This window comes from Artemia sp. Qi Xiang Cuo, chromosome 15 (assembly GCF_049724085.1).
Source record: "Artemia sp. Qi Xiang Cuo chromosome 15, ASM4972408v1, whole genome shotgun sequence".
Classification (NCBI taxonomy): domain Eukaryota; kingdom Metazoa; phylum Arthropoda; class Branchiopoda; order Anostraca; family Artemiidae; genus Artemia; species Artemia sp. Qi Xiang Cuo.
In genome coordinates, this window is record NC_142808.1 from 52,035,789 (window position 1) to 52,054,654 (window position 18,866).

Sequence of the window (18,866 nt, forward strand, 5' to 3'; positions counted from 1 at the left end):
AAAGATTTCCACGTAGGCGGGGTTCATGGGATGTAGAGCATAAAACTATAGTACAAATTTCGATACGAGATAGTCTATTGTTAACAAATATTTACAGTTTTTCCAAAATAAAATAATTGTTAACAGTTTTTCCATAAATTGTTGGAAAAACTATTAAATGTTGCCTGAAAAAGGGTGCTACCTATAAAAAAAAAGTCAGAAAAAAAAAATAGATGACAGGATACAAAGACAAAGAACTGCCATTTTTAAAACAATTGATTTTATTATAATTTTGTTCAAGGGAAAGGCATGTTTTAATTGAAGTTTTAGAACTGATTAAAAGAAACCACTTTGAATAATTTTCTTTTATTGATCTGGCTGTTCAATCATCATAATCTCATAGGTTTAAAGTAGTTTTCGTAAGTCTTTTACAATGACTAGGCTAGTATGCGCCTAGGCTATTGTTGTTGGCTCTATAGGGTAAGAGTCCTAGTTAAGGGTAAAATTCTAGTTTGGCTACTGTTTGCTATCTTTGAAAGCGGTTAGGTTAGGAAAATGAAATTTTGGTCAATATGTACCAAATCATATTATTGAGTTAGGACTAAAGTGAATACACCATTCAATGCCAATGCCATTCAATGCCCCCCCTATATATGCCAATTCAGGGTTAGGTTGGGTTAGGTTTAACCTATATAGGGGGGGCTGAAATTCATTTCCAATAGAAATACTTATTATATTTGTAATAAGCATAAAAAAGTCATAAAATAGTGTATTCACTTTATTCCTAACTCAATAATATGATTTGGTAGATATTGACTGAAATTTTCAATAGGCCTGGTGAATCCCTGGCCAAAAATGTATTCAGGGAAGGCATTGCCAATCTTCAATGTTAAATTTTTTCTGGTTTCTAAGTCTTGGACATGTGCCTAGACTACTTGACAGGTTTACACCTATTGGAACTTTGGGAAAACAATATTTTACCATAATATCTAATTTCTTTTTCTTGGATTTTGCAAAGTTTTGAAGCTGAAAATAGGGTAAATTTTTACCAAATTATATTATTGACTTATAAATAAAGTGAATATACCACTCAATGCCTTTTTTATATTCTTTCCAAATATAATAATCATTTTTGTTGGAAATGAATTTCACCCCTCCCCTATATGCCAATTCAGGGTATATATTTGCACATTAGGGGGGGGGGGCAATTTATGTTTCTGATGTAAATAGGAGGTAAGTTTAAACTTTACCCCCACCCCCCTAATGTGTAAATATATACCCTGAATTGGTATATACAAAGGTGGGGGTAAAATCCATTTCCAACAAAAATGATTATTATATTTGGAAAGAGCATAAAAAAAGGCATCAAGTGGTGTATTTACTTTATTTGTAAGTCAATAATATGATTTGGTAAAAATTTACTGAAAATAGTTATTGGTGCTTGGGCACTATATGGGCATTTACAAGGAAACCAGTCACAAAAAAAACATTTTTGACAAGTTTCAAGAAACTTATATACATTAATGGAATGCTTAGCATGGTTTTCAATGTGTTTACAATATTTAAACTGTTGTTTTTTTGGGTTTAGGGGGAGAAAAGGGTATGTAGGTTAGGTCACATTTAATATATGCAATGCTCTACCCCCACCCCCTAATGTGTAAATAAATAGCCCAAATTTGTTAATAAACTGTTATATATTCATCCTATTTTATTTCATTAGTATTAACAAAACTTGACTTTTTAGAAAGGCTCATATAATGCCCAAGTACCTAGTTATCTTGTAATTAATTCAAGCACAAGATCTGTTGTGCAAGGTTTCACATTTATAACACAAAGATTTTAAATGTTATCAAAGGTTATTACCCTCCAGAGAGAGGAGTGGAGGTAGGTATTTCAAAATATTTTCCCAGGACATACTTAAGTCTCTAGATCAATCCCTGAAAGTTTCATTCTCCTAAATAACCCTTTTCCAAGAAAGCAAAAAGTAGTTAAACTAGAATTTTACTGAAGTAATGATTAAGGAAAATTATAACTACCATTGCTGAACCAACTATAAATGGCAATTTTGTCTCACTAGCAATTTTTGTCCTTTAAATACAAGCTTTTAAATGGTACTTATGTATTACATAAAACACTTTAGAAGTGAAGTTTGGTTAATGATTATGAAATCAAACAAAATATGATGAAAAATATAATAGTTCAGAAACAAATTTGGGCTATATATTTGCTCATTAGGGGGTGGGGGTGTGGGGTAAAGCCTACCATATATTAAATACATAACCTACCAAAAATACCAACTAAATACTTAAATAAAATATAGCTACAATTTATTCCAACCAACCCAAAGCTAATTCTCTGGCATAAAGAGGTTGCTTGAACAGTTTTTTGTCTCATTTTTGCATGCTTTGCAATTGAAATTCTGGAGTGTGTTTTATATAATAGACAAGTAGCCTACCTTTTCAACTTTTGGTGACCAAGCTATTTTGAGTCCTTTGAGGGCTCAAACTGGAATTTGCCTCAAAAGCAATTATTGAATTAACAAAAAGCATAAAAAAGATATCAAGTGATATATTCACTATCATCCTAGCAAAACTATTTTGCAAACTGCAAATTTACCTATTTCAGTTCATATTTGATAATATTCTGAGATATTAAAGCTGAAAATTAAAGTTTTACTGCCAAATCCTTCTAATGTGCAATTATATAGCCAAATTTGTACATTCCCCTAATATTTTCCAATATGTCACTTTTGCTTAGAATATGAATGGAAAATATTTAATTTTGGCTATATTTATGCACATTAGAGAGTACATATATACCCATGCATATATTTTAGCTAGGAAGAAAGTGACCACATCATTTAATGCCTTCTTTGAATGTTATTTTGAAAACAAAATTTGTTTTACTATTGCTTTCGGTGAATTTTGTTCACTTTAACCCCCCCCCCAAGGGATAAATATACAGGGGGGGGGGCTGCATTGTAAGAGTAATGACTCAAATGACAAAAAAAATGAACTTTTTTCTCAGTTCTCTTTTCAAGTAGGGACAGGAATTAGTATTACTCTAAGATCAATTCAGGATTGTAAAACCAATTTTCCAGGGATGAGAAAAACATGTGACTTTGGATGAATTGATCCACTAATTTTTTTGGCTACTTTTATTATACATCAATCAGACCTTAATTAAAGATTTGAATTTTTGTGTATGGACTTTTAAAAGCCTTAATTTCAATGATAGCCTTAATAGCCTCAAAAACCTTAATTTCAATAAATACCTATTCAACAATTGTTTTATTTAATTTTTTTGTCACTATTTTCTATTCAACACATCAATGTTCAATTTTTAATCCTTTTTAGTATATTTATGTGTTTTTTTCTGTCTAGGGTTTGAGGTAAAGTTATAACTATAAAGAGGGGGCCTTGGGTAAGTTTTGACCATGAAAGGTGGTCTATGTACAAAAAGAGTTGGGCAATTGACCAGTTTAGACCCACAAACAATCCCTGAATATTTCATATCTAATTTCTTGGTTTGTATTTCTGAATATCCTGCTCTATTGTTATATATCTGCAAATTAAAAGATATCAATTCTGCTGTCCTATTGGTAACTTATATTGTTAGCTAACAATTGGTCTAAAGAAAAACGTTATATAACAGATTAAATTTTCAAAAGCACAACACTTTCCTTCCTACAGATTTTTAAGCATTTTTTTTAAATTAATAAAAAGAAAAGTATCACTACTGAAAATACAATAAGCCTTTTTAAACACTTAACATAAAGAAAGAAAACAATCAAAAACAGGGTTTTTAAAGGCAAAATGAAAATACTGAAGAAACACAAAGGGAATATTTTGAGAGAACAACCGCCTCTCTTCTTCAGCATGAACAAAATAATATAGCCTAATCAAGGAAAATGCTGAAGAAAAAAAAAATAAAAAAACAAATGCGGAAAGTTAACAAAACCAATGAAAAACAACCAAAAAATAAAAGATAAATAAAATTCAGTAAAATACAAAAAATATATTGAATTTTAAGTGTTTATTGATATTTTTAAGTGTTTATTGATAAAGCATTGAATCAGCTGCAAAATATTTTCTGCAGTCCAGGTTTAGATTTTGATTCTGATTTCAAAAGCATCACTTTTCTAGTGTACAAATTTTCTCAGCCAACAAAACTCAATTCCTCAGTTTTGCTGTGAATTTTTTTTTAACTTAAAATCCAAGCCTTAGTTTTAGATATTGATTTGTTAGAAACACAGCTTTGAATTTTAGCACCATATTCTTTAAAAAAATTAATGATATTTGTAATACTTTTGACTGCTGAAAGAGTTGAATTTTGTTTTAGCCTATATTAAAATAAAATTGTTGTTTCATGACTTAAATGATGTCAATATAGCTTGTGAATTTCTAGGGACTCTTTGCCTCTACTGCCCTGGATCAAACTGGGATAAAATATCGAAGTGTTGTTGATAGTATTATATGTTTCATAAGTGGTTAATTCTGATCTGAAAATCTGTTATGGACTTGCCTCAAATTCCAAAGACATCTAAACTCATCACCCATTCTGAGTCTTCTGATATTAAAAATGGTAAGTTATTGAATGAAATTTTTGTAATAAAAAAAAATCTTAATTGCTTTTTAAAATAATTTTCTTGTGTTTTTTTTATTCTTGCTTATGGCACTCCTCAGTAAAAAAAAAAAAACAAAAAAAAAAAAACACACAATTATATGTATGTACACTTGAATCCAACCCTTAAGAATTAAGGCAGGTGATCAACCCTCTTCTGCTTGCTTAGTCAGTGAATCGACACTGGGATGCAGATTCACCGACTTTTTGGCTGAATTTTCAAATTCGCCCAAAAGAAAATTGTATTGGCAATCTCAAAGCGGCAACTACAACAAAGAAAATTCAAAATCTGTAGACGTTGAAATCTCCAGGGAATTAAATTGATATATCACCAGTTAAAAAACACAAACAGGATAAAACACCAAGGTAAATAACTATAATATAACACTTTAGGGTCTATTAATTAGGAAAATATTACACTAGGTTTGGAAAAATGTTTTTAGCTTACAATTTGAGGCAATAATCCACAATTAAAATTTCATAACACATGGGATTGTTGATCAAACATAAATAAAATTGTATATGCACTCTTTCACTCTGCTTTTTAAACTAACTAAAATATGGAAAATTTTTCAGGATTCGCCATTTGTTCCATCGTTAATCCTGAGGTTTCGTGTGGTCTTTTTTTTTTAAAGCCAAATATAGTAAGCTAAATACTTTTTAATCTCCATCCTTTTTAGGTTCATTATCTTTTTATATTAACTAAGTATCTTTTACTTTTTCAATGTATTATAAAAGGAAAAGCAGTTTAGTTTGTATAATAAGCTTTACTTTTGAGTATGTTTTACGTCCCTTTTATTTATAATTTATTTCAGAAGTTGAAGATGCTTTACCAGGTGACAGCGAGGAGCTCTTTGACATATCAGATCTTAATTTGTCCCTTAAACGGGAAGTTGTTACTGCTGGTACTTTCTCCAAATTCTCTGGACCATGTAAACTTGAACCTGACACCCAGGAATTGGACTCAACATGTTTTGGCAATGAAGGTACATATCAAGCAGTGTCTTTTGAAGGATCAAATATCAGATAATGGTTTGTTGAAACAAATAGGGCAAATGGGCTAAATACTTGGGCTGTAAACTAAACTTAGATGGAAATTTACTTTTATCTTGTTTCAATGTACAGTTATTGCTAAATCAGCTTTGGGTGCAACAAATCGTTTGCTACCAGCTTTAGGGCCCAGCAGGAACAAATTACCCATATAAGTTTTTTTTTTAATTGCTGGGAGTCTGAATAAACCTCACAGGAACTTGTGCTTTAATAAAATACTTAATATAAATATCTAAACATTTACAATAAATGAAAATGTATTATGTAATAAATTATTTCCAAGTTAATTTTTCTTGAATATATAGCGCAAAGTTAAATCATTTGCAAGTTCAAGTTTTCCTTCTTTTCTATTTCTTAACAAACTTTGCTGAATTATCTGAATATTAAATTTGTAGGAAATTAGTGACATTTTTTCTATTGCTTTAATTACCAAAGTTGGATCTCTTTCATCCTCTATGTTTTGCCAGTTTTTTTGTTATTTTATATTTCTTATATTTTAGTTTCATTGTTTATGAGTAAATTATTGAGGATATTAAAAAAAATAATTTTTAGTTTTTCTATTCCTTTATTTGTTTTGTTGTAGGAGTTGAAAATGCTTCATCAAGTGGTACCGACACATTTACGGAACTATCAGATTCTACTCTATCACCTCAATGTCAAGTTCCTCCTGTGGTCAATTCACCCATAATTTCTCCTTTACCGTCTGAAACGGACTTCCAAGAAGTGGATAGGAACAACAAAGGTATAATTCAAGTAACTCATTTGCCATTTGTCAAATCACTTTCTTTTAAGAAGTTTTTTATTGTCTGATGTAAAGCCATACATATTGTAGGAAGCTTTCAAATGGCGAATCTAAAAGCTCACAGTAATTTAAATATTAATCACATAAAAATTGTAAAATTATAAGTATCTTATGAGAAATTTTTACCTGTAAAAGTCTACAGCACTTTCTAAGTTGCTGAAAGGTAAAACCGCTGATGAATTTCTCTAAGATCTGGTTCTGAATGATTATACATCTGTCATCTCCAGATATTTCTATGCACAAAATTCAATTGGCTATTGTTTGGATATGAAAATCCCTCAATATAAATCTAATTGGTGAAATTTGTTTTGTAATGATAAAATTATCCCATTTGAATTTGTTTAGGCATTTTGTTTATTCTTTTTAGTTTGAGTATAATCTGTATCTAATATCATCTTTCTCTATAATCTATTCTTAATCTATCTCCATGTTTTAGAAGCCGAAGATATTTCCTCAAACGATACTGAAACGCTTTTGGAAACCTCCAATTCTACTTTGTCGTATGAACGTCAAGATCTTGCTGTTGTCGTTTCACCCGGAATTTCCGATTTACTGTCAGAGTCGGACTCCCAGGAACTGAATAGCAATGACGAAGGTATATTTCAAACTAATATTGTAGTGAAATCAGTTTAACTTAGAAGCAAAATAATAATAAGTTCTTTCTGTAAATTCAATAAAAGGTTCTCGTGATTTTTAAAGCATTTAAATAGCGTTACTAAAAGCGTATTGTAAGATCAGTTTTGTATTTCGAATCCTAGAAAAGCATTTCAAAGTAATCCAAATGTAAAGCATAAAAAAAACTGTGAGACGAAGGGTTTCTCGTGAGACTCGTCAACAGTTAAAACTCTTTGCACTTTTTTAAAAAATATTTAGAAAGTTATTAAATGACACTAAAGGTAAATAATTATAGCATTGAACTGCAGACGCACAATATATATCACATTAAACTTGGCGATGGCCATGTGTGGCTTAATTTTAAACACTGAGTCCTTTTTTTCAAAACTAGTCAAGAAGAGAGAAACCTCCCTCTAGTGGCTGAATTTCCGTAAAACTTATGTTTAAAGAGACAATTTTAAGCCAATAAATTAATCCGTAATGACCAGTAGGTAATACTAATGCTACAATCTTTGTTAGTAATTGTTTAATGAGTCCCATGGGTTTTACCCTTGGGGGCACTCTTGTTGATTATACGCAAATGAATTTTACTGGGGCTTGGTGGGGCTGATATGCCTGCTACCAAATTACACACTATCTAAGCCCAACAAGAGCCTAATTGTGATATAACTTTATTTGTGGTTGATTGATTCATGTACATCAAAATCTTTTGTATGTGTAACTTTGAAACATCTCAACGGGCTCTTGTTTTTCTTCTTTTATCCTCTTCTATATCTTTAGTGGGATATTCATTTGACTTTATTGCAGCTATTGGGGTCTACCTGAATATACTTATGTAATTTCTCCCTTAAATGTATTTATACCTAGTATATTTCGGATTATAGTATCTCCTTGTAATTGCCAATATATTCCTATTAAGGGTTAATTTTTAAACTCTGTTGGTGCAATAGCTGTATCTTAAGTAGAGGGGGGAAATCAAACATCTGTAACCAAAGATTTAAACTGTTTTACAACAATTATGACATATCATAGAAACGTTGTCTTAGGATTGTGAAAAAAAATCAGATGTTTGTCAAACATGGTGTCTAATTGAAATAAAAAGTATCTGATTGAAATTCTCGTTATTGGTCCATAAACTGGGGGTTCAACAGTCCCTCCCTCCCCCTTTTCCCTGTCCTACTTGGAAAAAGAGCGATTACATTTCTACGTTGGTAGCATTAATGACAAAGGGTAAACAGCAACAAGGAGTAGGAAAGCAAATTCACCATCCTTTGCAATCGTTTAAACAGAAATGATGAGGTGAAGAATTGTAAGACTCTAAGCTTACTTGTTGAGGTCTTTATCTTTAGGTCTTTATCAAACTATTGTAGTTAGAACTATTGGCACAAAACTTGGGCTGTTTTAGTGTATAAGAAGACTGCAACAAACATTAAACCAACAAGAATAAAGGCAAAAATAAATATTAAATCTACAGATTAACATTGAAAAGTAGTTAAGGTTTTTCTTCAATAAAAACTGAAAAATTTTTTATGATACATGTAGTCGCTTTTAAAAAAAGACTTCTGAGAAATATGAATGGGAATTTGAGGTAAGATGTTATAAAAATAAGAAATGTGGTTTATCGCTGGTTATGATTTTCGTCATTATTAAGTCTAAAAAGTTTCGTCTCAATGGATTGTAGTCTCATATCTAAAAGAACAGAGTTTCTGGTTTTAATTCTTGTATTGAGCGGAATTGATAATTTTCTTAAAATAGAAATCTAAATAAGTTACATAAATGGGAAAATTAAGAATTTTTGTGGTTGTTATCTTGTTCATCCGTCAATTTGATCTCAAGCTAACGCAGAATTTTTTGCCAAGGATCGGAGGGGGGGGGGTAAACGAAATTGCTTAGCATTCGTTTCCAGAAATATTTAAATAAATAAAATCTGAATTCTATTTTTTCTGTGTTTCTTATTCTTTAGGAAGTTTCTAAAATAAGTAAAAATCATTGTTGTAGAATAAAGAGAAAAACATCTGTGTTGACAACCGGACCATGTCCAGGATTTTTGCTCAGGAAGGGGGGGGGTCAATTTTTTTTTGGGGGGGATTCTACAAAAAACATGAAAAATACATCACAGATTTGTTTATATGTATTTCTGTTACGTTTTTACGATTTGGAAAATCGAGATGAGGGTGGGGGTTCAAACTCCCTAACCACTCTTCCTGAATAAGGCCTTGGTTGACGTCAGAAAATATTTTCTGCCAAAGGTTGGTTCAGAAATTACGAGAGCCAACGCTCTAGTAATGGCTATACTAAAGAGCCATAGGGCTTAAATGTGTTATTACATTTTTTTTGTCTACAAACCCACTATATAGAATAGGTATTCTTATATGCTTTGTAGGGGGTCATTTGATGGTAATTTGAAACTTTTAGTGCACTTTGCAAGAATGCGCTTTGTCCTCTCTCCCCCAAAGACATCCAATTACAAATTTGAGATACCTATTTTGCTCAAAATAGTCCCAAGGTTCAAAACCTATGTATCCCGGATTGACATAACCCCCTAAAGGCCTGGGGCATAGGCTGTAAGCTATGAAGCTTCTATTGTTTACATACTGTATAATTTTTTTACTATTGGAAAAAGAGGGTATGTTTGATCCTGGGTCTCTAGAAAGGTTTAGCGTACAAAGGTGAAACTTCAGGAAATATTGAGGGCGAAAACAAAATCAAAAGACACTATTTGCATGTTGAGTGTCAAAGGGGTGTTTTAGCAATATCCAAGGGACGGATATTGTCCGTGGTTATATAATATAGAAACATGGTTTCGGGAATTTTGAAAAGATACCCCGACATTCGTCAAGTATGATGTCAAATTGAAATAATGAATACCTGTTGAAATTGCCATAATTGAAAACTATAAGCTGGGGGTTCGCCAATTCTCCTTCCTCTTCCTTCTATCCTGTTCTTGAACATGGTTTAATTACCTTTCTAAGTTGGTAGTATAAATCGTAAAGGGTAAATGCAAAAGGAGTTGGAAAGCAAAATCACCGTTCTTTGAAAATTAGTTTTCGTTAAACAGAAATGTGACAATCCATTCTTTTGTTTGCCTCATAATTACTTTATAGTCACCGATTAACTTTCATCCCTCCCACCATTCCTGCGGTCGTCCATGTTCCAAATGTAGTACTTATTGCAGTCTTAATTTTATATCAGCTCATCTAATGCGGAGATGATAGCTATAAGCTAAAAATTATCCAAAAGTTACTTATTCTTTTTCTTCACACTAATATTATTTGGTATTATTAACCAACGGTTTGTTATAAATAAGTCCGAAAATAATATAAAACTTCACAAGAAAACAATATGAGCCTAATAACCAAATTTCTACTTTAAGCTGTGATGTAACCTTTTTTATGAAAAATATTTTGGGGTCTCACATCCGTTTAAATCCTCTATTTCCCGATCTTGTACATAAACTAGAGCAAAATTTTGCCTCATTAGGAGGGCCTGGGAAAGGGGAGGGGGTTATGGTGCAATTTTTACGGTAAGAAGATTGTATCTAGAAATAGTTCTTTAGAAAATATACAATTATACCACATTTTCTTTAAATTCTTTTGTTTCTGTCTCAGAAAATTAACGTTCATACTAACTAGTAAATACTAATTATTTACTGTCATTTACTTATTTAATTGTTTACTAATTATTTACTTATTTAATTATTTACTCATTATTTACTATTAATTACTTATTTAATTATTTTCTCATTATTGAATTATTTACTAATTATTCAAGCATTAGAAGTTGTAGTCGTAAAGGTGAGGAATCGAAAGATTCTGAGCTTCTGTGTTGAGGACTTTGTCTTTAGGAATGGTTTAAAACTATTGTAGTGGGAACTATTGGAAATCTTACCGTTTTGGGGAATACAAAGACTATAGCAAATATTAAATCAATAAAAGTAATGCTAAAAACAAATAACAAATATACAAATCAATACTGAAATATGGTTAAGATAGGGTACCGATTTTTATGATACCTTTGGTTGCTTTTGAAAAAAGACTTCTGAAAATAAGAGCACGATTATGAGTTAAAATATCATAAAAAGTAGTAATTGGTATTGTTAGGCCTACTAGTAATTGGCAATTTTAGGCCTAGGTAGGCCTACTTCCAGGCTTAAAAGGAACAATTGACGCTTAAAATAATCTAACCTATTTTCATCAAGCTTTAAACATTAGTAACGATGGGCTTATTCGATTTGTCCTATCGATAAACCACGGTGTTTCGTGAGCTTTTTCTTCCAGGGTTTTCATTGAAATTATCAATTTGTTTTGCTTTGTGCTTTCGCGCAAACTTTTAACACTTTGGTTTTATGTATAATCTAAAATTATTAATAGACTTGTCCGCAAAATCGTAAATGCCTCAGAAGTTTGAGTTAATGTTAAGAAGTAACATAATACGCTGTGCTCTAAAATTTGTTAATAATATTAGGGTAGTAATAGGGTAGACTACTTTTCTTCAAAATATGATTTAATTTTGTTTAGTAATATTGATGATTTTTGTGTGATTATTAAGTTATGATGTTATGTGATTATGTGTGATTATTGAGTTATGATTTTTGTGATTATTAAGTCTAATGGTCCTAATTTTTAAGTCCTTGGCTTTTATGAATTGTAACAGAATTTCTGTTTTTAATTCTTGTATTGAGTATTTGAGTGGAATTGATAATTATCTTTACAAAGAATTACTAGTAATTAGTTACAAAAATGGGAAAACTAAAAGTTCTAAGGGTATTTGTTGTGTTCCTTTTATTGATTAGATCTCAAGCACATGCATAAGTTTTGTTATGGATGGGGGGAGGGGTAAAAGAAATGGCTGATCATTCGTTTCCAGAGATATTTAAATAAATAGAATCTGAATCATACTTTTTCATTGTCACTTAAAGAAGTTTTTAAAATAGGTAAAAATTATATACGTGCGATAAGGAGAGAAAAAAAATCTATGTTGACGGCAGGACCATATCCAGTATTTTAGTTCGTGGGAGAGGGGGTAGTTCTTTCAGGGTTTTTACCCAAAAAAGTTTGTAAAATATCAAATTTTTGTTTATATGCATTTCAGTTACGTTTCCACAAGTAAGATTAACATTTTGGAGCGTTACATTTATAAGTTAAATATTTGTATGGAGGGGGAATCTTATTTCCTTCAGAGGGGGGTCATTTGACTGGAATTTGAAATTTATATTGCAATTTACAAGAATGAAAAGTTCGGAGGAATAAAATTCTCACAAGAAGAAAAAATGTAAAATATTATTTAAAATATTACAAAACTGTAAAATATTACAAGAATAAAAAGGGATGGAATTTAAAAGTCTATTTACGAGGACAACTAGCCCTCGTTGCATTCTCTTCCCCCCCCCCAAAAAAAAGTTATTTTAAAATTTCTAGATAGCCATTTCGTTCAAACATAAAGTCCAAGGGTATTGAGCTGAATCTTTTGGGAATTTTTTGGGGTAGGATGAACTACGTTAATAGACACTTACTGCGAAAATGCTATTAAAAAGACGTATGTATAACATTTTAGGAACAGATCTAGGAACAACAATCTAGACAAAATACAGGCTAACCATAGTCAAGCTTGAACTTAGACGAACTAACTAAAAAATGTATATGTAAAAATATATAGGTAAAAAAACAACTCACCTATACCATCAGTTATTGTGGGTACCGGCCAATCAAAAGAATGCATTCCCAAAATTCAATTCTACAATATCCATAAAGGAAAATCAATGGGAAATAGTTCAACAATCTTTTATATTGACTAGTACGGAATATTAAAGCTAAACACACATATTTTATATCTACATTTGTTACATTTGAAGCAGAGTTAAAAGCATTCTATATATGTATAGTATAGCATAATAGTAGTATATTTCACTCGAAAAGCCCCGCAGGGCAATGGCCACAAAAAAACATGCAAAAAACAAAAACAAAACATACAAATCCAATTAAAAAAATATAAAAAACCATATGCATATATATATATATATATATATATATATATATATATATATATATATATATATATATATATATATATATATATATATATATATATATATATATATATATATATATATATATATATATATATATATACCCCTATTGCTACACTTGTCAGCTTCTCCAACAAGAAATACAAAGCACAAAACACTAATTTAAAAATTTCCAACCCCATGCGATAATCGTAGGAAGAATAAATGTTGATGCTAAATGAAGTTGTAAATTGGATATAAGAAAAAGGATTTTTAGGGAATGAATATTGATACCCTTACAGGGGTACGGAGCTACAAGGAAAAGGCTTTTGGGGTGATGGCAGTGTCTGGTAATGGGACAGAGTTTCTCCTAGAAATTGGTAGACTCTTCCCCGTCATTTATGGCCAAGTGTCCAAGAAAGTTGATAGGACTGACCTCCGGAAGAAAATTATTGCCACCAAGTGAAACCAAGTGCCCCATAAAGTACTTACGACAGATCCCAACCTCCTTCTCGGGCTTTCCTGACCCAGCCTCAAATTAAATACCACCCCAAAGTTTTCCAAAACCCATTTTGTGAAATGTGAGTGTGACATTCTAGAAATGTGAGAAATGTGAGTGTGAAATGGAAATGTGAGTGTGAAATCCAATTCTTATTTCAATATTCTTTCTAATTTCAATGGAAATGTGAAATCCAATTCTAATTTCAACATTATTTCTAATTTCAATGGAAATGTGAGCGTGACATTCTAGCCGGAAACGTGAAATGTGACCATAAACATAAATTGTTTTTCCAAGTAAAAACAATAAGACAAAATGCTGCTGTATTAGATTACAAAAAATTCTCATTGCAAATTAGTAAGTTCTTCTCCCCTCCCACTTATGCTAAAATATACCCCAGGTTGGGTTTTTTTCTTGAAAGTTGTGTTTCAATCTTTACTTTCATCTGAGAACTACTTTCAAAGTTAATATCAGCATAATATATTGGTTTGTCAGCCAGGTCAGTGTCTTAGAAGAGGAAAATTTTCGTTTAAACCTACCTAAACATATAATGTTTTTTAGAAAGTATGACCTTAAAATATTTTAAGTTTTATAGTTTCAAACGATGTTTTTATTACTCAATTTCTACTTATTCTGTTAAGGTACAATAATGTGATTTGTATATCTTTCTTTGTTATTTAACTTTTAATCCAACCTTTGAAACCAGTCGTAGACAATGCGTATCCCAATATTGTAACTTTTAAGAACAAGTTCTTTCATTTATAGTTTCCGATATTTTTAATTTATTCAATCTTTTATTATTTAATTGATTACAGTTAAAATTCCTTTACTATAGAGATAACGAATTCAACTATATCTGATGGTGTAAGTCAGCCGGAACTCTTAGGACCAAAACCGATAGTTGTGGTGGAAAGGCTGACAGAGAAGACTATTGAAGAATTAACTGCTGGCATTTGGCGTTGTGATTCATGTGGAAAACTAGAGAAATCATATTTGATTCTTGATCTTCATATAGACACTGGTTGTGAAGAACTTTCTCCAATAGAGTGCGACATCTGCCCTGCCGTAGTTCGTGAATACAATAGTTTTGTTGCTCATTTCATAGAACACAAAATGGGAGAAAGAAGAAGATGTCCAATTTGTTTACAAGAAGCTATTGCTGATCTGAAACAACACCTGGTTTTAGAAGGCCACTTGTCACTAAACGTGGCTAATCTAGACTTGCAGGGTAATATGTCTCTAGCTGATTCACAGGATCCATCTACGAGTGGTTGCTCAAATTCATTTGAATCTGATTGTGAAGCAAAAAGCTTAAATAAGCACAACGAATGTTTGAATACTCGATTGCAGGGTAAAAAGCAAATAAATTTGGATAGACATCAAAGATTTCAAATGGGGAAAAAACGATATATATGTAATATATGCCAAAAATCCTTTTCTGAATCGAGTGGTTTTAAAAATCACCAAAGAATGCATACTGGTGAGAAACGGTTTAAATGTGGTATTTGTCAGAAAAGCTTTGCTCAAAAGGGTCATTTTAACATACATCAAAGAGTGCATACGGCCGAAAAACCGTTTAGTTGTAATGTATGTCAAAAGAGATTTGTTGATTCGTCAGGTTTGACTGTGCACCGAAGAGTGCATACAGGTCAAAAACCGTATAAATGTGATATATGTAAAAAGAGATATTCTCAAGCAGGTGATTTGAAGAAGCACCAAAGAGTACATACGGGAGAAAAACCGTTTAAGTGTGATATATGTAAAAAATGCTTCGCTCGTTCATTCAGTTTGAATGAGCACCGTAGAATGCATACGGGTGAAAAACCGTTTCAATGTGACGTATGTAAAAAATACTTTTCTGACTCAGGCTCTTTTTATAAACACCGAAAAATACATACGGGTGACAAACCGTATAATTGTGATGTATGTAAAAAGAACTTCTCTCGAGCGGAACATTTGAATAACCATCAAAGAGTGCACACAGGCGAAAAACCGTTTAAGTGTGATATATGCAACAAAACATTTTCTCAAGTTGCCAATTTCAATAAGCATCAAAGAGTGCATACGGGTGAGAAACCGTTTAAATGTGATGCATGTAAGAAATGCTTTCCAAATTCAAGGAATTTGAAAATCCATCAAAGACTGCATAGTGGTGAGAAACCTTTTATGTGTAATGTATGCGAAAGAGCGTTTTCATCTAAGCCCTCATTGAAATATCATCTAAAAACCCATTCAAGGAAAAACCCTCCTAATTTATAGTTTGAAATAAAATATGATATTCATAGTGATTTTCATGGACAGAATGAGACTTGATATCCAACAAAAAGATTGGGAACAGAATGGAATAGAAAACTTTACTTTGAATCAGATTTTTCTTTGTAATTGTTTATTTTTATGTTTAGTTTATTTAACAATCGTACCGTCATCATTTTATAAGTATAACTGCAAATTTACTATTATAAAGACTGAATGAAATATATCTTATGATGAGTACGTATGCTTCTCCTTGGATAACAACATTCATATTAATTAATGTAAAAGGTGAATTATCCTTTTAAATATTCCAATAGGGTGAAAAAAAAAATCTCTACGATAAATTCCAGCCACAGTGGGACATTGTTTGTTTTCTACTTTGGCAAAGGTATTTTTTGGCCGCTATGTATCTGTTTGAAGAAGACTCCAAAGTAGAAAAAAAATATCCCAATTTTCACCATATCTATTCCTGACGTCACTTTTTTTGTAACTTACTGTCGCTGGATATTCCGATTTACTTGAATTTTAATTGAATTGAAAAGACCGCTCCTTCAAACTTCTAGGAATGATTTCAAAATTTACTGACTTGATAGGGGCTTTTTCATACTGGCATTGTTCAGCATAGGAGAACCAACTCCCAGGGAAAAATAATTAGAAACATCTTTCCCAATCAGAAAACCTTTGTATACAGTTTAAGGCAGGGGCGGATCCAGGATTTTTAGGGGGGAGGGCGAAATAGGTTGATCTGATAAAAAAATTTAGAGGGGGCGCAAAATAGGTTGATCCGATAAACTTGCGTTAGGAGCAAGTTTAATTAACGCAAACATTGGTTAGTTAAGTAAATTACACTACTTTAGACTACGCTAGGGGGGCGTGTCCCCTCGCCCCCCCCCTTCCCTGGATCCATCACTGGTTTAGGGTATTACACTAAATACAACTTTGTATACAGTATTATACACTGTATACTATATACAGTGTATACAGTATACAATGTATACTGTATACAGTATTCAGGCAGGTTGGAAGGGTAGAGGAACAAAGATGCAGGTAAACTGGAAGCAATTTTATGAAAAGAACACAATAAATGGGATGAGGATTTGGATTATGTAAATCAGATTCCTATCAGAGTAGGACAGAAATGACTTTTACTAATTATGAGAAAGCTTTGAATTTGTTCTAAACTGTATTGGGTTACAATGATTCCTTCTTAAGATTTAAGTTTACTAAAGGTCTAATACCGAATTATGAATCTTGTTTTTGTACATTCCGAAACTTTTCGCTACTACCCAGTCAACCACTAATCTGAAAACCATCTCGCCGTGCGATACAACGGTTAACGCTTGCTTTGGGAAACAGCATAACCCATCTTTGCCATAAACCTAGATACTGAAAGCCATAGTAAGGAGTTTGACACTCAGACATAAGCGCTTCTAAAGATCTAAAGCTAGAAGTAGCAGTCTTCTGAATGCTTCAGTCGCATGAGCGGCTGGATTTTAGTATTATATTTTACCGAATTATGTTACCAATAATTAATGCAGCCACAATACAAATATCTACATATCGATGTTTGCTATTTTTAATGTATGTAGAATAATGAGGATGGAAAAGAATAAGGCTTTATTTATTTAATTTTTTGGTTAGGTATATGTGGAAAAATCACCAATATCCTACTAAAAAATGTGTTTTTGAGTAAATCCTAAGATTTTAGAAAAAAATGTTTTTGTTTTCTTTTTTCTTGACTGATTCCTATAAAATTCCTGAGCCCTCATCTAAAAAAAGAAGAATTTGAGACTTGTCTTTTATATACTTATGGTAAAATAACTTATGGTGGATGAATAATTTTTTTTTAAATTATAGACGCAATGGAAGCTCAAGACCTATTTTTGAACTCATTTCCCCCTACTTCATAGAAAAATCCTCTAAGAATTTTTTTTTCTGATTGTAAAACAAAATACCAGGATTACCATTTTCAAAGTTATGGGTTTTTTTTGTCATATTGTTGTTTTTTTTCCCTGAGTAAGTACATACTCCAACTTGTTTTAACCAAGGTTTAACTGAGTGCTCCCCCAACCTGTTTTAACCTAATTCTGCGCGTTTAAACTCCGTGAAATTCAAGACAAATTGGTATAAAATCTGTATTCTCAATTTTTTTTAGGTGTATCGGCTGCAGTGTTGTCGGCTATTTCACTTAGCACTATAGATTTCCGAGTTAATAAAAAAAACCTTATCTCCAATTTTACCAAAAAAAGGAAAAATGAAAAAAGATGCCAACGCTCAACTAGCAAACTAAGAATTTCCAACTGTGAACAAGATTTCTTTACAATCATGAAACATTTTTGTATCAATTGTTTGGACATTTTCCGCTAAGTGCAGGCTTGTTTCTCTGTTATAACTTCTTTTCTTTTTCCTTTAAAGCTAAATGTAAAAACATTCCTGGACATAGTACTATCATTGCAAAGATGATATAATGCATAAAATTATATAAAGGTGATATAATGCATGTATTAGTGTTTTTATTTTTATGTAGAAATAAACCCAAGTCTAAGTCCTTCCATTCACAGTTAATTTTAGATTTCTGTATAACAGGATAAATTCTTTTTTTAATATCATATTCAGGGTATGTCAAAACTATGTCTCCGAAAAGTTTTTTTTATATATTTCAATCTCACATCACACTTCGCCACAAGGGGAAATGACGGCTTTTCCAGTGTTCAGAGATCATCGTTTTGATTCCAACAGTTTTCTTTACCTTCGTTTTATGGAAGATTTGTAGGAGGAGGTCCTAAAACTGCTTCGAAAATAAGAAAAGCACGCACTAAATTTCAACAACTTGAAACACTCTCATGCTTTTGTTACATTTTTTGACAAAAAGATGAATTTTTCCTTCTGAAATTAGTAATTTCCATAAATTTGGGTCGTTTTCATTTAACTTATCAAAAATACTTTTCACTAAAATGACCGTTAACACTGAGTTCAAGAATGTTAAGCAAGCCTACCTTTCGTTGAACAGTTATTTATGGATACCTCTCTACAAAATAAGG

The 18,866-nt window shown here is 31.6% G+C and overlaps 1 protein-coding gene across 3 annotated transcripts; it reads left to right on the forward strand.

Moving 5' to 3' along the window:
• Window positions 1-264: 264 nt before the first annotated feature.
• Window positions 265-18,832, forward strand: LOC148943836 (uncharacterized). Of its 3 annotated transcripts, none has more exons than XM_089101699.1 (6): window positions 265-398; window positions 4,387-4,563; window positions 5,418-5,588; window positions 6,236-6,394; window positions 6,891-7,049; window positions 14,408-18,830. In XM_089101699.1, the coding sequence occupies exons 2-6, from the start codon at window positions 4,494-4,496 to the stop codon at window positions 15,829-15,831; spliced, it is 1,983 nt and encodes a 660-aa protein (XP_088957825.1). In that variant the 5' UTR covers window positions 265-398; window positions 4,387-4,493; the 3' UTR covers window positions 15,832-18,830. The 3 variants fall into 3 exon arrangements, with proteins under 3 accessions (XP_088957825.1, XP_088957827.1, XP_088957826.1); XM_089101700.1 differs by having other exon boundaries at window positions 278-382; XM_089101701.1 differs by lacking the exon at window positions 5,418-5,588 and having other exon boundaries at window positions 14,408-18,832.
• Window positions 18,833-18,866: the final 34 nt, after the last annotated feature.